The sequence below is a fragment of the Chamaea fasciata genome, unplaced genomic scaffold (assembly GCF_029207755.1).
Source record: "Chamaea fasciata isolate MVZ Bird 193981 ecotype frontalis unplaced genomic scaffold, bChaFas1.0.hap1 SCAF_9, whole genome shotgun sequence".
Taxonomy (NCBI): domain Eukaryota; kingdom Metazoa; phylum Chordata; class Aves; order Passeriformes; family Sylviidae; genus Chamaea; species Chamaea fasciata.
In genome coordinates, this window is record NW_027094094.1 from 5,299,973 (window position 1) to 5,323,630 (window position 23,658).

A 23,658-nucleotide genomic window follows, 5' to 3' on the forward strand; every position below is an offset into this window, starting at 1 on the left:
TTAAAAAAAAATCTGCAATTCTCTAATCCAGTCATACATTCATTCATGTGGCCTGCAGAGCATATGAACTGCTCTTTTTCTCCCCTCTCCATAACCTGTTTAAATGCAGCTTTCAAGATGTTTTCAGCATTAAAAATGCCCTCACCTGTCTACACCTGTCGCATCTCCATGCAGAGAACTGTGCCAATGAACTGGAAGGAATTCCACCCTGCTCACTTTGCGTTCCTCCAAACATTTCTTAAAGTGAGTCTGCAACAACTTCAGAGAAACAGTCCTAAAATCATCAACTGGGAAGAAAAAGAATAATGAAAATCTGATTGCTGCAGTGCTCAAGTAACACATAAATAGTTCCTCCTTCCCCTTAATTTCACAGGATAGTTGGAATACAAATAATGGAAACTGAAAACTGAAAAAATCTTTTCAAGTATTACTATTTTAACAATAAGAAAGTACAAATTTTGTCCTGTTTATCTCACACTGCCTGCCAGTTCACACCATAACCAGACAGGGCTTTCTTAATTTACTCAGTTGTACTGGAGTGTATTTAAAAAAAAACAAGGCAAACACAAAACCACACCACACAAAGCAAACACATTCACTCACACCACAAAAAGATAAAGAAAAAAGAAAAAATCAACCAAAAAACCCCTCACCACACATCCCAAAACCCAAATCACCCTGCAAGTGTGATACTGAGTACTAATAATAGCAGCTAATGCTTCAAGTTTGACAGAACTCAGATTCTGCTTTTAGAACATAACCATGAAAAAATTGAACTTCTAACGTTAGAGACTTTTCTTTTAAAAAAAATTATGAAAACATGCTTATCTGAACATGAGCTAAAGAGAGCCACATTTAAACAGCAAGAATACAACTGCTCATTATACAAGCCCAAACTTACCACATTCAACAATGCTTCTAAACCTCAAGTCACACACAGGACCTATTCCATGAACCATAAATACCAGATGGTCAATCTGGGACATTTCTCCTGTAGAACAACAAAAAAAAAAAAAGGGGAAACATTCAGAGTATCTGTATGTACTGCAGGAATGAAGTTCAGAGTGTAGGAAGTGTAATACACACTTGTTTTAGAAAGCCTGGTACATAACATGGTTCAGGACATAACAGAGCCCACAGGACTCGTTTGATTAAAACACCCCAAACCAGATAACCTCATCAAGCAGCTGAGATGAAGGAGTAACTTCAATCTTCAGACTCCAGGCAGGACCAGCACACAGCCACTCCACCCACTACTGTCCAGCTTCTGCACAGATCCAAACTGACTGCTCCCAGAGCAGACCCAAGTACAGCAGGAACCTCTTCACCTACCATCAGGAATCTCATCATGGTCATCATCAATCCCACGTTTCACTACCCTTGGCCTTGCCTGCCCATCTTGAGTGGTGCCCCATTCATCTGGTGTGGCAGAAGGCTGGAACTGAACTATGACCTGCAACAAAGACAGTGTCCAATTCCAACCCCAGAAAACCCTCATGACTCACACTGTTAGTCTGAAAGCACTGCATGGCTGAATGTATTTTTTGATTGTTTTATCTTGCATCGGAAAATCAAATATTTTCTTCCACAAAATCCTCATTAGTGTGAAAAGCAAACAGATGACTCAAAGTAACTACAAGGTGAAGAAGCTGGGTCTGCTCAGAGATTCTGAGCCATTTTAACTCCTCAGCCAAGCATGCTTCAAGCTCCTCCTTCCTAGTGTCCAGTATCCATTGCTCCTTAGCAGATTACTGCTAATGTGAGGAAATTTAATGCTACCTGATTTACAGTAACTCTATCACAAGGAGAAAATGGGGGGGGAAAAAAAGTGCAGTGCTTTTCAGGGAAGGACAACAGCATCTGAAGTAGTCCAGAAACCCTAAAAAGTGAGGAATTCAGTATTACAGTTGTTTATAGGACTTACAGTCTGAACTCATATTTATGACACCAAGTGGTTTAAATGCCCCTTCTCTAGATTTTTACTGGACAGAATTCCCTAACCAGGATTATTAAACACTTCAAGTAGGAGCAACCATGATCCTTTCTGGCCCTTGGATAGTTCTGTGTATTAATTACTGCATCTGTGATAAGCAAACAGTTAACAGCATTGATCAATAAGGGTGAAGTGCATGTTTTAATCACATGAGACCGTTCACAGAGTAGAGTAACTTTTAAAGCTCGTCTTGCTATACCTTCTCATGGCCTGAAAATAAGCAGAAACCTTCTCAGGCCCTAAAGAAACTATTTACCTTATAGCTAGATTAATGCTCTTCTCCACATGAAAGTTCTGCATTTTAATTATCTTTCATTTGGGACAGACTGAGGTTAAACTAATTCAAATTACTTACCACTTGCTGACAGTTACACTTAGCCAAAATATTTACTATGCAAACCCTTATTCTCTTCAGGTTTGAGAAAGCACAAGCTCAGTGTTCTGTAAACTTGATCATCTTTAATGCACACACACCCTGAACAACCAACTGGTACGTTTCATGCAAGACTAAGACTACATTCAATTTATGCTTCCATCCATTTGCTCGCTCCCCCTTAATGAATCCTGCAAGATACAATTGCCAAAATCTATTACCTTGGGATTATGCATAACAATTGTCTCCCCGTTTGGAAATTCGAGTCGCCGATGCCATTGATTTGTAGTTACGGCCCTTTTATATTCTGCCTGGAACAGTAAACACGTTACACAAAATCAGCAAAACCTTCTCAGTGTTTTGTGGCCTCACGTAACACTACAGTTCAAATTTACATGACTTTCTTTATATCAAAATGTCACACGCAGAGCTACACAAGCAGATTTTAGGTCACAGCAGTGCAGGACTGACGTAGGAACAATGTGACCTTCTAGACGCTTTTGAAGATTTTGGACATTTTTGAATCTTTTGGAAAGATCCTCTTTCCAGGATGTGCTTATGTTCCAGAAAGCGCATTCTGAAATTATCCGCGAAACAGAAAGAAGAGTTTCTAAGGTGCTTAACAAAACCAACCACCAAGGTGTCTGTGCCTCACTGACCTCCAGTTTGTCACTGAAGTCCTCGGTGTAAGGGATGAAGCGGCTGTCCTTGTCCCCCTTGTAGAACCACAGGCAGCGCCGCACCTCCGAGGGCTCCTCGTCCCAGTACACGGCTTTCCTCAGGCGCTCGTACAGGAAGACGTCGTAGCGGCCGCCGTCCGTGCTCAGCACCACACTCTCGGGGTCAGGCTGGACTGCAACACACCACACGTGGTCACCACCCACACTGACACTCTGTGCTCCCCCAGCACAGCCCCAGTCACCCCTGGGATCACTATCAGGACATTAGGAGTGACAGTCACGCCAGGCAGAGAAGCTTTGTAACGCTGTGATGCTTCTAGAATGCTTCTATAGGCTCTGCGCACAACAAAAAGCTTGGAGAAACTCCCAAATACAAACTCTTATTCCATAATTGGCAGTTTAACAAAAAGGCAACTCAAGACACAAATTACTATACATAGAACTATATACATATGTAGAATATATACATCTATATATATCTATAGAATATATAGAGAGATCTATATCTATAGAATGTATATAGATATCTATATATAATCTAAATATATATAATTCTATATGAAAATCTGATACTTATTTGGGATGGTACATCTCAGCACTGACAAGCAGTGAGGATGTCAGCGAAATAAATTAAGTGGCACAAAATACATCTTTAAAACCTTACTATATTACTGCCACACACGTGAGTGGCATTACCCCAATATTTTCCTTTAGTCCTTCTGCTCAGCTTCTGGATAAAAGAGGACTTACCAGAATTATAGATCTCCTCTAGTTTTGCAGAATCCAGAATGCTGAATGGCATCCAGATTTGCTTGTCCTCCACCTCCTTACAGTAGAACCAGTGGGGCTGGACTGGCTCATATTGGTTCTGCAGCAGCACAGGAGGGGCTGGGACCAGGGGCCCGGCAGGCCTGGCAGGCTGGAGCTGGGACTGGGACTGTGGAAACTGAAAAGAGATGGGCTCAGCACCTCAGTCTCACAGGGTTTTACAGAACTCTTCTCTACTTTGCTATAGGGAATACTCTAAACCTTTATCTCCAACATGTTTACCTCCCCAAGAATATTACCTTGCATTCTAAAAATATTGTCCACTTTATCATGTGTTTGAGAACTTACACCTTCTCAAACTGAGAAAGAATGTGAATGGAAGAGGACAGTGACTTAAGGAGGCACCTACCTGTGTCAGTGGCCCCGGGGGTGTCTGGTACATGTGCACGGGTGGCACAGGGGACGCTGTGGCAGGGGGGTGGCTCTGCTGCAGCTGGGGCGGGGTGAGGTAGGGGTTGGCCCTGCTGCTCAGGGTGGTGTGCCTGTAGGGGTTGTAGCCCTGCTGCTGTGGGGTCCCTGCAGTGCTGGCAGGGGGGGGACAGCTCTGCTGAGGAGGCTGGTAAGGTGCCATTCCCACCTGGGAAGTGGGCGGGGCACTGTAATTCTGGGGTTTGGGGATATGTGGTGGAAAGGCATTTTGGCCATCCTGTGACCCAGACACGAGTGGAAGTGAAGTGGGAGGTCTGGAGAAGGCTGGTGCTCCCACTGGTGTTGACACAGTTGTTAAGGGGGGCTGCCCAATACTTCCAAAGGGATCACTGCTGCTGGGAACTTGAGAGAAGTAGCTGAAAGTCTGTGGTGGGTTGGGGCTGGCTGATGTCTGGCCCAAGAAGCTGTCCTCTTCTCCAACATCTGCAGAATCATCTGCAAAGACAAAAGGATCGCCAGAGATCTTGTGAGAGCTTCAAATCACTGTATGGGATCAAAATGTTCTGTAACACCATCAGCTATGGCCATAACTGTCAGTCCCCATAAAGCTTGCACGTCCTTGATACAGCACATCATAAAATGAAACAAAAGATACCAAGTCTTCAAGAACACTTACAATGGACTGTGAAAGTCACCCAGCGTACACAGAAACAGCAACAAATATTAAGTAAGAAACCAAAATACAACTGGAGCCGGGACCTTCCCAGGGCAATCTGCCCAGCACTAAAATCCCTTCCAACTTCACTTATCCCACAAATGCAACAACAACCTTGGTTCAGATCCTTTCACCACAAAAACAGCTACTAAGCATAGGACTTTATGCTCCAATTTTAGGATAGAGCTTAAAAACATTCCTAAATAGGCTAAACTTACAGATTAAGCCATCCATTCTTACCCGCTCCTTCAGCAGAGCCCTCTCAAGGTTTCTCATCTGACTTGCAAGGTGGCCATACCTCATGATCCCAAGCCACTTGATGAGCAGGACTTACTCCAGTTCTCCCTAAAAATCCTACTCTAGATTTGCATAAAACCCACATCTCTGATGCAGAAAAATCAGTCCCCATTATGCATAATTGCAGGTGAGGATTTAAAAAGATGCAAGGCCACGAATGCCCTTTTGCAAGGAGAAAATAAATAAAAGAGGTCCTGATCAATCCCAGTTTTCCACTTTGCAGAGATGTAGGAACAAGCAGGAAAAAAGGAGGTTTGTCATGATTTGAGGTCTCGCAGTAAGCTCACCCAAGGATGGCATGAGCAGCAGTGCCTGCCTGCTGAGGGAACAGCACCTTGCAGGGAGTCAGTGCCACCTGCAGAAAGCAGCAGTGTGTTCACCTGCCCGGCACCCAATTGATCCCAGGTGGGATCTCTGTGGGGAAGACACCACAGAGCATATCTGCTGCTCGGCCCCCACAGAGACCAAGAGCCTCTGCAGCCAACAACAAATGCCTTTATCCACAGCCAACACAACTGTAACAGGGAGCATCAAGGGAGTACAGGGGAATCCACTGAGAAGTCTCCCTAGGAAGCTGCTGTTCTAATTAATTAATCATAACAGGCTCAGCTGCCAAGATTAAAAAGAACTATTTTAACCATCTTTTATTTAGTCTGTGCAGATGGTGTCAATTTGAGGCATCACCTGCATTTATCAATTCCTCTTGCTTTCACCTGCAGCACTTGATCCCACTTGGAGGAACAAAGCCAAAATCTCTGTGTGGAAAAAGCTGAAACCACTTAGACCCAACGACCACTCTGAAATCAGGCCTGGGGATCATCTCCCAGCCATTTATACTGAATAAAAGGTCTCAGCTTCTAAACAACGAAACCCACCTTCCTTTCACATCTCATAAATAGTGTGGGACAGAGATGCAGCCTGCTAACCACACTGTCAACTCTCAGCTTTCCCAAACACTTGGCAGCAGAGCAGGTCCTTCACCTCCCCGTGTCAGGCCACCATAAACATGCAGCAGTGTGCTCAAGAGTTCTCAGGGCCTTTAGCAAACAAATATTCACAAAACACCTACTATTCTCCAGTTTCAAACAGGTTTTGGAGATTTAGCCCAAGTGCAGCTTCCTTGCAAAATGAGCTTGACAAAAGTTCTGCCAAAAAAAAAAAAAAAAACAACAAACCAAAAAACCCTACAGGAATATATGTACCCACATGCAGTTTCCAGCACAAAACATAACTGTTTATATCTTGACTTCTTCTAATTTGGCAAAAACTATGTTGGAAAAACAAGCTGCAAAAACATGAATCCTCACCTGCTCAAAGTTTAAGTCACATGGAGATTCATAACATTCACCACATTAATCAAATCCTATCAGATTTGAAGCTAGCTTCAAAATATTCGGGATTGCCAGGATGGTCATTTATGTAAAACTATTAGCCAAATCACTTAAAAATTACTTTGTTTTCTTAATGAAAAATTAATGTGTATCTGCATGAAAGAAAAGCTATGAAGTTTGCACAATGGAATCGGTAAACATATCAACTATCTTGACACCACAAGTAAGTAGGAGTAATATTTTAATGCTTTTATCCCTCCTACCCCAAAAAATGTAGCTCATCTAAAAAACTATTCCAAAGTCATACTTGGCAAACATTTTATTAAATCTGCAGAGAAATACTTGCACTGATTTCCAGCTCTATTAATACTTACTTTAGCTAGGATACAACAGTGTTGAAATGAAGCCTTGAAGACTCAGCATAGAATAGCTTGGGTTAGAAGGGACCTTCAAAGGTCATTAGTCCAATCCCAACATGTACAATACGGTAAAATTGAAAATACCTGGTTTCTAGATGCATTTCTAATGTTTCGAGCTTAACTTTCTGACTGACCGCGTTCCCAGAAAAATCCATTCCTTTATCTGAAACTGCCTGTGCATCAGATTTTAAGTTGCACACGCAAGTGCTGGGAACACCATTAAAGCTTTAGGAGAAAAGGATATTAGAACCAGGATTAAATTAGCAAGGATATTTAAGGTGGCTGCTTAACGTGCTATTTCCAAACCGGCAAAAGAGAAGATAACATGAGAGAGGGGTTTAAAACACGCGAAAACATTAAGTACACACTGAATGGAAGCACTGACGCGTCCGTGAGCTGGAAGCGCGATGATCGCCGCCCGTCCTTAGACACAGCGCTAAAAACCACACGCACACAGGGAATAAGCAGGGGGAAGTAGAAAAAAAAAAAAAAAAATTAGTGCCGGAAAGCGGAAAATGTAATCCCGAGCAGCGTCTCTCCGGAGGCACCAGCGGAGACAGCCGGCCCGGGAGCCCCAGCGCCGGGCCGAGCCCACACGTTCCGGGCCCCGCAGGCCCGCAGCTCCCCCGCAGCCCCGGCCCGGCTCTGGGGGCTGCCCCGGCCCCAGCGCCCCTTGCCGGCGGTGACGGCGCCCGGCACATCCCCTGCGCTCCCTCCCCGTCTCCCTGTGCCCGTACCGGCGGGCAGCAGCGCGGGGCCGGGCGGCGCGGCCGGCGCTTGGCTGACGGGGATGAAGGGCACGTTGAAGCTGAACTCGGTGGCGGAGGAGGAGAAGAGCAGGTTGGTGCCGGTGCCTCCCCCGGGCTTCGCCGCCGCCATGGCCGCGCCCCGGCCACGTCCCTGCCCCGGCCCCTTCCGCCCTCACCCAAGATGGCGGCGGCGGCGGCGCGCAGCCGTGAGGGGCGGGAGGCGGGCCCGGCCGCCATTCCCGCAGGAAGAGGAGGAGGAGGAGGAAGAGGAGGAAGCGGTGGCGGGCCCCGCGCTGGGCTGGCGAGCGGGACTCGGCGGCCGCAAGGTGCCGGCGGCCCCGCCATGCCGTGCGTGGGCGACTGGCTGAACAGCCCCCTGAGCATCGTGCAGGGCATCTTCGGTGAGGCGGCGGCAGCGGCAGCGCCCCGAGGGCGCCCGGAGCCCGACGGCGCTTTCCCTGGCGGGGTGGTGGCGGGGGAGCGGCCAGGCCGGCTCTGTATCTTATATATTTGCCTTATATCTTACATATCCTGTATATAGCGTGCGTTCCGTGTATCTCGTGCGGCTCTGGGTTCCGGCAACAACGCGCGCTGTCTCCGCGCTGCCGGTACCCGCGCTCTCAGCCGCGGCGGGTTCCGTGCCGCGCTTGATCTTAACTAAAACGATGCCCAAATAAAAATTTCAGCGCGGAAAGCGGTGCCTCGGCTCCTGGCCTTTCCCGCTGGGGTGTTGCGGAGCTTTCCCTCGCTTCACAAGGATGGCTCCGTGCTTCTTGCTTGGCCCGAAAGGGTTTGAAATGGGAAGTCAGTGAATTGCAAGGGGAATGAATTGGTCTAAGGTGCGCTTACTTCCCTAAGATAGAAGTGGAAGTTGGGTTTGTTTGATACGCTGGGAGCACGCTGGAGAAAAAGTCTCTTACGTGGTGCTAATAGGCACATAAATGTGTGTGTTTTCGTAGCCCAAAATGTTCCTAATTCTGACTGGGAGAAGAAGGTGACCGAATACTTCAAGGAGAAATTAAAAGAAAACAATGCTACTAACTGGGTAAGAGCGTTTTATTCTTCCCGAGTCGCACTTTTCCTTAAGTTTCATTGTAATTTACATTTTATTGCAGTGGCTCGCTTTCGATAAGCCCTGCCTTTTCACGGGAGCGGCTGCGTTTCAGGCCCGGGCTTTGGGATGTGGAATTTCCACCTCGGCTGCTTTAACCTGAGTGTAAAACCAGGATGGGAAATCCCAGCCCGTCCTTCCCCCAGGCCATCCCTGCTGGCTGCTGCCACTCTGTAGCACAGTCAGTAGATGGCAGGAGATGACAACTATATTGTCATTTTTGGGGAGCTGTGAGTCCTCGCTGTGCACCTCGAGCTTCTCCGCTGCTGGTTATAAACCTCTTCACTCAGGAGCTTTTAGCACGACGCTGCAAACTTGTGTGGGTTGAATAAATGGTTGCCTGGACCGTCAGGTTTTAAGGAAGAAGTGCTTTTCCTACTAAGATTGGGCTTTATTGGGCTGGGTCAGGCCTGGTTTGTGCAGTTCAGCAGAGAAGCTGTGCTTTAGGTTTTAAAAATAATTTTTTTGTGTTCAAAAGCGGGTGCTTTTCTAAAAGGCTGTAGCAGCAATGATAAAATGGAGCTGCTAATGAGATTAGAAACTTTCATATCAAATCTATTCTGCTTATGGCTAAAAAGAGATGAAAATTATTTTCTTTCTCAGTCGAAGTATTCTGTACTTAGTATTAAGTGGTACCTTAAAGCATAAATGGCAAAATTGAGTAAAATTTACAACATCAGAAGGAATTGAAATTGTATTTTCTTACTCAAAAAAAACCATGAGGAGACATGCTTTTGTTAAAATGCCACTTCCTAAAGGGCCACTTTTGGTTTTTGTTGCATTTTAATGTTGGATGTGGGCTTTTTCAACAAGGATTTTAATTTCAAATTTAGAAAACTCTATTCATATTGCAAGTCTCATTCTTTCAAGTTATACCACGTGCTTAGGCATTGGTTTTTTTTTTCTTTCTATTTTCCCATTGTCATGTAAAACTGTGTGGAAAAGACTTCCCTGATGTGGACTTGGAAATTAACATACAGGTTTTCCAGGACCTTTTGTTGCAAGAAGCTGTGCATGCAAATTGCTCTAGTACTGCTGGTACATAGCACATGGTGGAAGTGCTGTTAATAAGATAAGAAATAAGATAAGTGATAAATTCTGTTTAATCCTGCAGCTGCAATATATACCAGTTGTATAGAACAATCTCTTTTTTTTTTTTTTTTTTCTTCACAGGTTCCATCACTGAATGATGTTCCTGTACATTACCTAAAACCCAACAGCTTAGTGAAATTTCGCTGCATGGTTCAAGATATGTTTGATCCTGAGTTTTACATGGGAGTGTACGAAACAGTTGACCCAAACACAAATGCACGTGTAAGTGAAATACTCATTTGTCACTTTCCTCATTCTGGACTTTGTATTTCTGTAGTTTGTGAGTTAAACCTATGGAGTCTGGACACTGATAGTAACAGTGTTCAGCTCCAGTGGCATCAGTAAGACAGAACCTGTTACATTTCTGTTGAGAAAAAAGAAAATAATGTGTGTGAGGGACTTTGGACTGCAGTGATTTTGGTGTGATTGACGTTCAGGATGCTGTCAGAAACACAATGACTGCATTGCCTTTTCCCTCTTGACAGGTTTTGCATTTTGGTAAATACAGAGATGTGGCAGAATGTGGGGTAAGTTATATGAATTATAAGAACTTAGAGAAGAAATGTTGGATGGAAAGTTGCAGTTTTATAAGTGTGACAGAGTTTCTTTGGTACTTGGTAATGGATTCCTGAAGATACTGCTTTAAATGCAAAATTAATCTTTGGTTTGAAAGGCAGAGTATTCATAACTGCTCACTGGCATTCTGATTTCAGCAGGCTTCCAGCTGTTTCTGTTGTATTTAAAATTTGTTTTGGTTGAGTGGAGGGGATTGTGCCCATGACCTTGAAATTGTCTGCTATGGAGAACAGTTACTTTTGGTAGTGCAGTGCAATTTGAATCAAAACATTATATATTCACTTTTTCTTGAGTTGTGTAGCCTTGCATGTTAATTGTAACTTCTGGCTAAGGGAGAATCTGTGGGGTTAGTTTAAAAAAAGAAAACAAACAGTAATCCGATTTTTAATTAAATTTCTCTTGGGATTCCAGCCTCAGCAGGAAATTGATTTGAACTCCTCACAAACAGTCACCTCGGAGAGACAGACTTTCTACTGTGTTCCAGTGCCTGGTGAATCAGCATGGGTGAAAGAAATATCTTTTTTGACTGAGACAGTGTTTTGTTGTACAGTCAGTGGTCACCAACTAATTAATTAGACTTAAGGAGATAAGTTCATTTGAAATTTGTTGCTGGTTTTTTTTTTTTAGTGGATCTGGAGAGGTGACAAGTGTAGAAAGGAAAAAAAGGAAGTTGATGGTGTGTAATATGCACAACGAGGATGCAAATTAATTTAGGAGCATTTATTTTGATTTAGTAGACATTTTTTGCCTGGGAGAGCCTTAAAAATTTCTGTTAATTTCCAGTGGCAAATGCTCAGGAAAAGAGAAACTTCAGTTGAGCCGTTGGCATTTTCTACAGCAGGACACTGTTACACAGTGAGACTCTCCTATAAACCACCCGTGCCTTATAAAACAGCTGTAGCTGAGCATGTTAAGATTAGGATTTTGTTAAAAAATAAACCTCAGTGTGGCTGAGTCTCCCCTGCCCAGTGTGTGGGTTCCTTGACCCTCAGCCCCAGGCATACGTCAGCACCAGCCAAGCCCGAGTGAGCCCCTCCACCTCCTACACCCCCAGTCGCCACAAGAGGAGCTATGAGGAGGATGAGGACATGGATCTTCATCCCTCCAAACAGAAGGAGCAGCACGTGGGTAAGAGTTGCTGTTGATAGATAGTTGTTATGATGCCTTTCCAGGATTTGGCAAAAAAAAATCAGTGCTAAAAACTGAAATGTTTGCCGCTGTTTTGATCATTAGCGTTGTTGCAGCCTGTATGATTTGGAGGCTTTGTTGAAGTCAGTGGTTTGGTTTGAAGGAGTGTGGGAGAGCCTACAGTGTTATATGTGTGTTGGGTGACTTTTTGACAATCTACAGAAGTTTTTAATATTTAATGCATATTCTGACCTGTTTTTTTAAACGTGAAGTGTAGAAAAATATTACCTGTGCAGTCATATGGACTGTAGAAAAAAAAATCGTTCCCCTGGTTTAAACACTGCATTTTGAAAATCAGATTTCCTGCCATGATTGGGTTTCCAAGACACATAGATCTTTGCTAATACTCTCTCTCACACTTAACTTGATTACATAAAAAATGCACTTGTGAGACTTCTCAGAGTAAGAGTATATTCTGTCAAGTATATTGCATTATTAAATATTCTTGTCTCAGATGTCTTGTTAAATTAATTTTATTCTGTGTTGCTCACTGAAGAAACTTGTTCAGTTCTGCATTTCTGTTTAAAAAGCCTGCAAATCCTGTGTTTTTCAGGCAGTGGAAGTGATATCCATGGATGTGTGGAGCCAAAGAGATTAGAAACAGAAGCTTCTGCAGGTCATCATGTCATTTCTCCCAGTTGCTCCCCTCCACTTGACCTAAATTTCCCCTTGCCAGGAGAGAAGGGACCAGCCTGTCTTGTGAAGGTGAGAGCCAGAAAGGTGATGCGCAGGGCTGTGCTCTCAGTGAGGCAGACAGAACCAGCCTTGCAATGGTTTGTAGGCACAGAAATTGTGTCTCAACTCCACAATTTTGTTTCTAGGAGATAATTACATTCTTTCTCTTCAGGAACACAGTGTTTCTCTTCTTGAGTGCTGTTGAATTGCTGGAATCCGTCAGCAGTGTTTATTAGAGCTTGCACCTTCTCACCCCTCTTAGTTTAAAAAAAAAAAAAGATTTCAGTATTAGATGCTTGAAAGTGTAGCTGGTATTGAGCCCCCTGGTATTTTTCTTTAGGGTATCTCCTCTAATTGAAAAACAGCTGTGAAAAAACAAGCTGGAAACCCAATAAACTACACATTTGTGTATTGAATTTGAAATAGTCCTTGATTCACTGCTATGCTATATTGCCATGAAACTTAACACGAAATTTCTCTGCTGTTGCTGTGTTGACTTCTCTGTTATTCAGTAAATCTTGATGAATGAGAGTAGAATACAATTGTTTACACTTTTGTGGCAAAGAATGCCAATAGAAAAAGCATGGAATCAGAGAAACTCCCATTTCCAGTGTAAGCTTACTGACATACAGGGTGAGTGGAAGCCTCTTCACTCACACTGTTGTCAGTCCACAGCTGAGTCTCCTGAGGTTCCTTTGTGGTTTTTTCTGCTGTCCTGTATGTGGCCCATCTGCCTCTGCATTTTATTTTCTGTTTGGGGCAGGTCTATGAGAACTGGGAGAGCTTCAAAGTCAATGATGTGCTGGAGGTGTTTGGTATTCTGTCTGTGGACCCTGTGCTGAGCATAGTGAACAGTGAGGAGAGGTAAGGCTGCCCTGAAATGCAGGTTTTTGTTGCAGTGAACAGACAAGGAAATGTAAATACATGATAATTATGCTTAAGAAGTGAATTTTGTTGCTTTAAAATAGCTCAATGAGGAAAGTGTTAGATCCAGCATCCTGGAAACTGAAGCCCAGTGTGCTCTGGTACATCCATATCCTTGGATACCCAGTGCATCTTTTTTTAGGTTGTTGTACAGTCTGTAAAGCAGAAAATGCTTCTATGGCTAAATGTTTTATACTGTCATGTGTATTAAACTTTCAGTGAATAGTGAACAAAGCTTTCTAGGAAGAGTTAAAATTATAAAATGTCATTTTGAAGTGATTTCTAAGTCCATGAAGGTTGTTACCAGAAATGTAAGCATTTCTGAAGAATATTAAAAAGTTTTCATGTCTGCATGGAGAGTTATAGTGACCAAAATGAGTAAAAAATGGGTTGATTTTTCATTAATTAAGATATCTCATCTTCCTAATCCGCTGATGGAAACTTCCCTTTTCACCTGCAGTTCCTTGCCTGACAGAACACAAAATAATTTAGGATGCAAGAAGTCAATTTTCAAAATAAAATTTTGAAAACCCTTGACCAAAATCTAACATAATTCCTGCTGATTTCTTGAAACATTGCACTCTGAATCATTTCTGGTTGTGAGTTTGTTTACCTGTCTGGCAAGTACAATGCCCAGAGTGCAATGTGAATCCTTTATAGTGCCGACTTCTTAAAAATTAACTCAGCCTGGTCAGCTGCTTTTTGTTATCAGCTGTGTGACAGCTAATCCCAGACTGACGGCTCAGTTGCTCTGTCACAGGTGCTTGTGGGTTTTTTCCCTGTGTCATTCTGTAACAAGAAGACAAAATGGTGGCATTTAGCAACATTTTGAATGCAAACAAAAGCAGTCTCTTTTAATGGAAAGAGTGGATAGTGTGTGGGTGAACTGCTGAAGTGGCTTTGAAGTTATAAAGCCTGACAGGTTCTAAAACCAGTGCAAGAAGATGAAATTTGTGTTAAAACTTTACTGTCATCTGGTAGAGTCACTTTAGGGATTTTACTTTCTAGAAATGAAAACCACCTGGAAGAAATTTTGTAAGATATCTTTGAGGAGAGCAAAGCTTATGTATCTGAACTCTTAAATTAAGAGGTAATACCTCCAAGATTCCAGCAGAGGTACATTAGGATTTATTTATTCACAGTTCTTTTACTCAGGCAGTGATAGAGCTGTGATGTGACTGTCCAGAAGATCTTGTCAGGCTCCAGAGCCTGGTGGGATGTGAAAATCCCACATGTGCATACATGACAAATGTAATAAATGACCTTATTTTTTTAAAGCTGCTGTACTGAACGAAGACAGTACAGGCTGGACAGAACAGTGTGTAAGATTTTACTTGAAGATACAGCCTATTAAATGGTGCAGCAAATAATAAATGTGGTTTTGTTTGTGGGGCTTGGTTTTATGGGGGTTTTTTTTGTTGGATTCTTTGGGGTTTTTTTCTTCAGAAAAATATGACTTGATTATTTTCTGAAAACAATAGAATCCAGATATTTTGGGTCAAGCCTGCTTTGGTGTTAATATGTCGTTATGCAATTGTGATTCAGTATTTATGGCGTTTATAAAGATCCTAAAGAAGGTAGTTTGACTGTGGGAGGAGTCACCGGGAGCTGGGAGGGGTGTTGTTTGTTGCTCTGTTCTCGGCCTGGTTCCAACTGCTGCGGGTCAGAGGCAGAGCAATTCCCCGGGAATGTTTCTCAGTGCAGCTGCGCTGTGCCCTCTCCCCAGGGACAGCTCAAGCCTTGATCCCATGGAGTGCATGGACACAGCGGAGGAGCAGAGAGTGCACAGCCCCCCGGCCTCATTAGTGCCCCGGATCCACGTGATTTTGGCTCAGAAATTGCAGCACATTAACCCCTTGCTGCCTGCCTGCCTTAACGAGGAGGAGAGTAAAACCTGTGAGTGTCTCTTTCCAGGACATCTGAAGAAATCCTGCTTTGCTCAGATGCCTCCACAGCAGGGTTTGAATTTAAATCTTGTTAAATGGAGGAGCCGTGCAGTGCTGCACAGGATGCAGATGTTTGTGTTTATGTGATGCTTACATTTTTGTTTGGCTGGAATAAATGTGATTTATGTGGAATTTGGTTTTGCACTCTACGTGCCCAAGGATTTTACTAAGTTCTTCAGCCCTGAGATTTGTTTTCAAACAAAGTTGTGAACTGCTGGAAAATTAGATTTCCAATTTAGTGTGATACTGGAAATAAGAAACATACAGATAATATAGAGACTCATAATACTGTGCACAAAATAAGGCAATTCTGCTTTTAAGCAACTGTGCTATTCCTTGTTTGACACTTACTTTTTTTCATTGAATTATTGCTTGCAGACCTCTGATATTTATAACTTTCTTCCTTGAGTGCCTTGTATTGCTTGTCCTCAACAGTATATAAGAGGTTTTATCTGTCTTTAATAAAAAATGGAGCAGCTATGGATTTTAGAAATTTGGCTCTACATTTTATAGCCTGCTGCAAATGCATTACACTTTACACAAAATCATTACACAATATCTAACTTTTTTAAAAAATCATTTCCAAAGAAGTGTTGAGTGGTTCGGGTTATCCAAAGCCAGCTGGAAAAACCAATGAGCGCTTGTTTATTTTTCCTAGACTGCTTTGGAATAAACATTTTTCTTCATCAAACTGTGACAGAAAGTCAAATTTATATAGAGAAAAGAGGGTGAGAAACAAGAACATCTTGTGACATTTGTCTTCTGCTCTTTTGCCAGTTGTTTCTAATTTCATGTCTGAGCTGTCACCAGTGAGAGCAGAGTTGCTGGGGTTCCTCACCCATGCCCTCTTGGGAGACAGTTTGGCTGCTGAATACCTGATATTGCATCTCATTTCTACAGTGTAAGTATTTACATGTGTGCTGAGAATTCATGTATTTATCATTTAAAATAAATCTCCTTCTGGGGGGTTCTTCAGCAGTCTGCAAATAAATGGCCGAAATAGCTGAAATAATACTTATTTCAATAGTACTTGACTGTCCAGATAGAGTTTTCCTGTCACAATTCACACAAAAGCAGATTTCAGTGTCTGAAATAACAGTAAGTGTTGATAAAAGACCAGCTTTATGGGAGTGTATCTTTTCAGTGCTGCTTTGAGAACTGACAAAATCTCCAAGACACTTTTAAACAGAGGTATGAAAACATCTTTCTGCCTCTGGCTTCTTCTAATGAGTAGGACATGCCACTGACTTCCCAAAGACAGCATTTCCTGACTGCAGGAGTTATTGCTTAGGTACTACAAGGTACTGAAAGGTACATTCTGACAATTTGTTTAATTAAATGTAAACCTGTTTATTGGTAAGTTCAAGTGACTTATTTAGCATATGATAGAAATTATTCTTATGTTGATTTACATTGTCTCTAGGTGAAAGAGCAGCATCCTTTGACTCATTAAAATTTTAAGTGTGAAACTTCAGACATTATAGTTGTCAGGCCCAAATTTAGTCATTTTAGTCTTCAAAATCAAAATGAGTTCTGTTTTCTTTCTTTTTAGTGGGGCTGAATGTTCCAACACTTAGACTAGAATGTATTTTCTCTCTTAGCTGGAATCACAAAAAGGTTGAGAGTTGTGAGGAATGGAGAGAAGACACACAGTGAGAAGAGGGAGGGGGAAGCAGAGGGCAGGTAAAGGAGATGAACAAGTGTGATAAGGAGGGAAGCTGAGATCAGGCACCAGAAAGGAAAAGAGTGAAGTGTGTTCAGCAGAGTACAAGGAGAAGAGAATGTCTGGAGGCCATTGCAGGATGCCAGGCACTGTAAATTCCTGCTTTTGTGTGGTGCTGCTAAGCCTTGAGCAGCAGCTCCAGCCTGGCTCAGCTCCTTGGGCACTGCAGGAGGAAGGAAGCGGAGTTGGCTGATTTTGGTGTGTGTGTTCTGAAATCCTGCTGCCTGTCAGAGACACCACACAGTGCTCAAGCCGAATGACACCTGCATGTAGTGTTGGCCAGGTGTTTGCCTAACCTGTGCTGCTTTTGGTGCAGGTATGCCAGACGGGATGTGCTTCCTCTGGGAAAATTCACCGTCAACCTGAGCGGCTGTCCCCGGAGCAGCGCCTTCACGGAGCACCTGTACCGCCTCATCCAGCAGCTGGTGCCAGCTGTAAGCACAGGGCAGGGGCTGGGGGATGTCTCACTGCTTCAGCCAGCTCAAGGCAGGCTGATAAAAAGCTCTCCTGCTCCCCATTTAGAGAGCAGGGAACAATAAAGATGTGGCTGGCCTGTGTGTTGAAGTCTGTACCTCATCCTCTGGGATGGATATGGAATTAAATTCTCTCCTCAGAAGTACTGAGCTGACAGGCAGATGCTGCATGCTTTGTTTGGTCTTTCTGGATTGGTATGTTTAGACATTTGGGTCATTTAATTACGGTGTCGTTAGGGTTTGCTTAAGTTTGTGGATACAGCTCTGCAGCAAAGCCACAGTAATTCAGTTTGGGGTAACACCAGCAGTATTGCTGCAATAAATCATTTTATTATTGAGCTCATCCTAGATGTGCAGAACAGGTGATGGCAATTCCTAACAGCAATATTTCCCTTTGGGAAACTTTTAAGTATACAGCACTTGGATATCTGGGATAAAGTGCTGCAGCCCCAAGTTTTGTTTCGCTGAGCAGGTTCCCAGGCCAGCTGTAGGTGCAGGAAGCAGCATTCCCTGGGGAAGCTGCAGGACATGACAGGGCAGGTGCTGATGGGTTGTTTCTCTCTGCAGTCCTACCACCTCCGCATGAGCATCGAGAGCATGAACCAGTCGCGCTTCATCCCGCACAAGGACTACACGGCCAATCGCCTGGTCAGTGGGCTGCTGCAGCTGGCCAGCAACACCTCCCTGGTCATAGATGAGACCCAGCTGGAGCAGGGGCAGCTGGACACAGCAGGTACACAGCCTTTGGTGCCTGTCATCTCATTTGGGAGGTTAAAAGCTGCTGTGTTTTAAGGCAGTGGTGATGATGGTGTCCCGCTGATAAGGGGTCTGCTGCAAAACTGTTCGTGGTTTCTACATTTTATTTCATTGCTTTGAAGCAGCTTCCTGCGGCCTTCTCAGCCAACTGAAGACCCATTGGGAGTACTCTTTATTACCAAAATAACTCTGATTCATTAGAGTGGCCTTTCAGTTTCCTGTGATAGTGCATGAAGTGGGCAAAGCATATGCTGATGCCTTATGCTCTACACTTTTACTGTATATCTGGAAACCATCCCTGAAAACTCAGCTAAAAACTGGAGAAAAAAGACTGCTCTTACTGTGTTAAAAATAGTGGGGATTCTATCTTACAAGCTGATGTAGCTCTGTGTAGCCTGCTTTCAGCAGAGCTTCAGAAATTAATTATAATTCACATAAAAGAGCTGAGTTGCATATTAAAAGCTCAGTACCTGGAGAATGAACAGTAGAGGTGTTATTGGTTCTGTGCAGGGCCAGGAGTTGGAGCCAAATGATCCTGGTGGGTTCCTTCCAACTCAGGAGATTCTACGAAACAACAACAGGAAATCACTGCAAGTTAACTAAATTTTAAAATAAAAATGCTGTCTTGAGAATGCTGCTTTAGTTTTTTTAATTGCTGCTCTTAAAAGTTGCTAATTGAAATTATTCAATTGCTTGTGAGTTTTCAGTATTTTTTGTTACTCAGCTTTAGTAAAGCTACAAAATTTTGCTAAAGAAAACAGTAAAACTAGTAACAAGCTCTGCATTGTCTGTTTCCAAAAAAAATAGTTAAAATATGATAAACTCCCATTTAGAGAGAACTCTTCCTGTGCTGGTTTGTAGGTTTTCTAAAATGTTTGTCTGTAATGTCTAAAAATCCTCAGCATTTAGTGAAAAAATATTTTAGGTACTAAAAGTTGCAGATAAAAAAGGCTTGTTAATTTTATTTCATTTTTGCTGATGTGATATTGTTTTCTGCTGAATTTTGAGTAAAGAAGTAAAAATTTTTCATTTCTTACAGCAACAATGGGAATAAGATATAATCCTAGAGAAGAGTGTCTTCAGATGCAGTAGTTGGTTTGGAACTCTTGGAAGCTACAGCTTAGAAATTTCAAATGGAAAAATGTCCCAGAAGTCAACCCTAATATTAAATTTGCTAACTCTGCCTTTATTTACAATATACTAAATTATTAATAAATATTTAAAGGCAAAACCATAACAGTAGTTTTGTCACTTGATGCAGTAAGTGCTGAAGAGAAATTCAATTTGTCAGGTACATGGTGGTAGTTCAGAGAGAGAATTCCAAGAGTCAACCAGTTAATTTGTCAATTTTAACATTTTATATTTTAAATAACTTAATTCCAGGTAAGGCAAGTGAGTACTATAAAAAAAATTGGCAAAATTAAATTGGTAGTGTTTTTCTGCTTTTGAGGAGAGATTTCTTTTTTTGGTGTTCCTCTGTAATACCTGGCTTTGTAGGGCCAATGAAAACATGAGCTATAAACTCATGGACTAATGTACTAAGCCAAAGTTTAAGCCTGAAATCAAGAATTCTTCCCTTCAATTCACATTAAGAAGTGTTTGCCTGTGTCTAGAAGACACCTCAAAGACAAGAAGGAGCGGGATGATTGCAGGAATCCTTCTGCTGGCTGCTCCTTAAAGACAGATAGGAAACAAAAATCAAGGCTGACATTTGTTTCAGTCCAGTGCTCAGGGAATTTGTTGTTGCTCTTGCAGGTGTCCATAATGTGACAGCCCTGGGTAACCTGATCACTTGGCAGAAGGTGGATTATGACTTCAATTACCACCGGATGGAATTCCCCTGCAACATTAATGTCCTCATCACTTCCGAGGGCCGCTCGCTCCTGCCGGTATGGGCAGGGCTCCCAGGTCCTGCTGGGGAACTGCAGCTGGCAGCTGCTGCTCAGAGCAGGCCCTGCCAGGGACAAGTGGGGACAGGAAATGTGTCTTGTGACCAGGGAGGGTGTGACACTGGCAGCAGCTGCTGCCTTCTCCCTCGTGGTTGGAAACTTGTTCATGGGAAAACACTGAGATGGAGCTTCCCTCCTCCTCCTGAGCAGGGATGGTGAGGTGGGACCCATCCCTCTTACCCAGGGGTGGGTAAAGCTGCAGAGATGTGCCACTCTCAAAGCTCCCTCTGGCATGGTGTGTTCTGAGGTGATGGGCACAGATGTGGCATTGCCCCTGCAGTAGCCTGAGCTTGCAAACATCTGCTCTCCGACATTTTCCAGCTTTGCCTGCTGAGCCTTTGCTCTCCTGCTTGAATCAGGAGCCGTTCAAAATATGAGCTGGGGAATGTTTCAAGAATTGAAGCTGGGAAATAGTGACTTCTGCTGCTTTTGAGAGTAAATTAGTCTTGGAATAAAAACCAGTGGGAGGTGGAAAGAGATGGAATGTAAATTTCTCTTTCAGTCAGATTGCCAAGTCCACTTACAACCGCAGATAATTCCCCCGAACATGGAGGAGTACATGAGCAGCCTCCTGACTGCAGTGCTGCCCTCCGTGCTCAACAAATTCCGAATTTACCTGAGTTTACTGAGGCTGCTGGACTACAGTATATCTGATGAGGTGACCAAGGTATGGACACTTCCTAATATGTTTTCAATGGTGTATTTGGATAGAAAGCACCCCAGCAGGCAGTTACTGTACTTTCCCTGTCAGTGATTCTCCTTTAAGTTTTACGAAACAACAGCAAAAGCATTTTCACATCCATCTGTGCCTTCAAGGATTTGTCAAGTATATACTGAATTTACTACAGATAAGAAACGAGAGCATGGAACCTGCTGTCTAACATACGTTTTGGAAATGAGTTTTTTTGAAAAATGAGAAGTTGCCTGGTTTTGTTCAGGCTCACTTCTGGACAGCAATGAGTTGAAACATTGCAATCTAAAGGTTGTTCCAGTGTTGAGCTCCTCACAAGCTTCTCTCATGGTGGAGATGTGTTTAGCTCCATAATTGCACGCTCTGTTGTTCCAGGCAGTGGAAGAAGACTTTGTGGAAATGCGCAAGAACAACCCCGAGAGCGTCACGGCCGATGACCTGCACAAGATGCTGCTGGTGGCCAGGTGGGTGTGGTGCTCCTGTCACCACCCAGCCCTTCCCAGCAAGCTGCAAACTGAGCCAGCACTTGCTCTGCAGCTGAACTGAGCTGTGCCAGACAGAATCTCCTCTGCCTTGTTCCTCTTAGTTAGGCAAAGTATTTGCTCCCTGCTTTCATCCCATGCTTTCCTGTTCCCGGGATGCTGCAAGACAGCTGTGTTTGAGCTGTGCTGGTTTCTCAGCAGCTGAAGGGGCTGTTCCTGACTGGCTCTTTGTGCTCCCCCAGGTTCCTGTCGCTCAGTGCGGGGCAGACGACGCTGTCCAGGGAGAGGTGGCTGAGAGCAAAGCAACTCGAGGCCCTGAGGAAGGCCAGGCTGCAGCAACAGCAAAGTGTCAATGGCAATGAACTTTAACACCTGCTGGATGTCACCCTGAAAATTTCTCTAATCCTAGGTGGAACCCATACTAAGATTGGAATATTGTTTATACCAGTTTTTGTAGATAATTTATACCAAAAAGTTACGGATATTTACCCTCGCGGTCTGAACACACTTAACTCTGTTCAGCCACCTAAACATATTTCATGGAATTTTTTTGGACCCTGTTTTGTAATTGAAAATTGGTAACATTGAGCAAATTGTTTGATATTAAACTTTAATACTGAGGTTGTATAAACTTATTGCCTTTAATAATAAGAAAAATTTAAGCCAGTGCCCTTCCTACATAGCAGTGGTAGGCTCTGTTCTGGATTACATTTGTTCTCTAATTTTTGCTTGGCTGTATTGTGAGGATCAGAGCTCTCAGCTGGACTGCAGCTGCAGCTGGAGGAGGTGCTGACTTCACTCTCTGTGCTGTTCTGTGAGCTGAGGCACATCACACTCAGAGCAGCAGCAGCATCATTGTAGTGATACCACAGTGTGGTACCAAGCAGTGATTTGATCTTACCATGACCAGCTCAGGTATGAAATATATTTGCCATGTGCTTAGAGTAAATCATGACATCTCAAATTTCTCCAATAAGCTTTATCCTGGTACAGTTTCTTAAAAAACCCACATTGACTGGACAATGGGTGATACTCCTGTGCTCATATGAAACATATCTTTACTTTCTACCTTGGCAATACTGCAGGGTGGTCAAATGGTTTGGATAATGTCATTTAGGCATTAAGAATGGTCTCTCCATCCCTGATTCCTGCTGTGCAGTTTGAGCTAGTCCTCCCTCTGAGGATGTGCTGCCCCTAATGGGACTTGCAGAACTCGTTTACCAAGGGTGGTTTGAAGAGTGAAATGCTGGGAGTAACCCAGGGAGTCTTGCAGTGTGGAAACAGCCTGCAAGAACCTGTGATGAAACTAATTCCACATTTTGCTTTAATTAATCCTGTTCAGAACAAGATAAAAGGCTCCTGCCAAGTTTTCATTAAGCTGAGACCCCCTTTACTTAGTGCAGGGACAGGAACCTCCTTTTTTACAGCATTTTCTTGTTCTAAACATGAGGGGTGTTGCTGTACAGCCAAGCTGGAGATTTTGTCTCTTCGCACTAAATAATGAGTACTTATTATGAGAAACGTTTTTTCTGTATCCTAAACTTGAGCTAAGGTTGATGCTGTTTCAAATCACTTAAGAGCTTTTTTTTTGAACACTACAAATGAATATTCATGGTTTCATCTCACTTGTGCTGCATTACTGTGAAGTGAAGCAACTGAACAAATGGGGAAGGAAATGAAGTCTCTTCAAAAGGCAGCTGGGCTGGAATGCAGAGTTTGGGTCTAAGAGTGCCCCAGGGGCTGGTTCTGTGCACATTGCCATCTCCAGTATTTCATAGTTCCCAAGCTGGAGAGGGACAGGGACGGGACAAGGGGTGATGCCTTCAAACTAACAGAGGGTAGATTTAGATAAAATATAAGGAAGTTGTTCCCCATGAGGGTGGTGAGGCCCTGGCACAAGTTGCCCAGAAAAGCAGCAGCATCCTAAGAGGATAAAGAACTGAAGTCATGGCTGTGGCCCCTGACTACCAGAGGATCCTGTCTGTAACTTTGAAAGAAACCCCCAGAGCCCTTAACATCACATACCAAACCCATCTTTAGATTCCACTTTTTTTATTAAAATATCTCATGTATATTGCCCACATTAAAATACAGCAGTAGTTTAATTTTAAATATAGCCACAAGTATAGACAACTCAAAAAAAAAAAAAAAACAACCCAAAAACCAAGAAACCAAACTCACATCACTTTAATAAATAAACCAAATTTGTTTATCAAAGTTTCAGGTGATAAATGATTTCAGACACAGTACAAGTCCTAAGACACAGAGCTACCCTAGGCCAGGACAGGACATTGTGGGGACACCACGTGCAGCCTATC

The 23,658-nt window shown here is 43.2% G+C and overlaps 2 protein-coding genes across 4 annotated transcripts in view; one reads left to right on the forward strand and one right to left on the reverse strand.

Moving 5' to 3' along the window:
- SEC23IP (SEC23 interacting protein) overlaps positions 1 to 7,928 on the reverse strand; it is a 21,468-nt gene extending 13,540 nt beyond the window's left edge. The window contains exons 1-8 of the mRNA XM_066190822.1: positions 7,743 to 7,928; positions 4,224 to 4,738; positions 3,797 to 3,992; positions 3,026 to 3,219; positions 2,588 to 2,677; positions 1,333 to 1,453; positions 902 to 991; positions 146 to 287 (exon numbers count right to left, since the gene is read on the reverse strand). Of these exons, the coding sequence (XP_066046919.1) occupies positions 146 to 287; positions 902 to 991; positions 1,333 to 1,453; positions 2,588 to 2,677; positions 3,026 to 3,219; positions 3,797 to 3,992; positions 4,224 to 4,738; positions 7,743 to 7,884 (1,490 nt within the window). The 5' untranslated portion in view covers positions 7,885 to 7,928. The remainder of the gene's footprint in view (positions 1 to 145; positions 288 to 901; positions 992 to 1,332; positions 1,454 to 2,587; positions 2,678 to 3,025; positions 3,220 to 3,796; positions 3,993 to 4,223; positions 4,739 to 7,742) is intronic.
- On the forward strand, positions 7,764 to 21,960 carry MCMBP (minichromosome maintenance complex binding protein). Of its 3 annotated transcripts, none has more exons than XM_066190825.1 (16): positions 7,764 to 7,845; positions 8,714 to 8,799; positions 10,039 to 10,179; positions 10,443 to 10,484; positions 10,945 to 11,046; positions 11,532 to 11,661; positions 12,275 to 12,426; positions 13,160 to 13,260; positions 15,047 to 15,216; positions 16,044 to 16,167; positions 17,306 to 17,423; positions 18,030 to 18,195; positions 19,974 to 20,107; positions 20,670 to 20,834; positions 21,234 to 21,322; positions 21,583 to 21,960. In XM_066190825.1, the coding sequence occupies exons 3-16, from the start codon at positions 10,105 to 10,107 to the stop codon at positions 21,707 to 21,709; spliced, it is 1,695 nt and encodes a 564-aa protein (XP_066046922.1). In that variant the 5' UTR covers positions 7,764 to 7,845; positions 8,714 to 8,799; positions 10,039 to 10,104; the 3' UTR covers positions 21,710 to 21,960. The 3 variants fall into 3 exon arrangements, with proteins under 3 accessions (XP_066046922.1, XP_066046920.1, XP_066046921.1); XM_066190823.1 differs by lacking the exon at positions 7,764 to 7,845 and adding an exon at positions 7,981 to 8,155; XM_066190824.1 differs by lacking the exon at positions 7,764 to 7,845 and adding an exon at positions 7,981 to 8,155 and having other exon boundaries at positions 11,538 to 11,661.
- Positions 21,961 to 23,658: the final 1,698 nt, after the last annotated feature.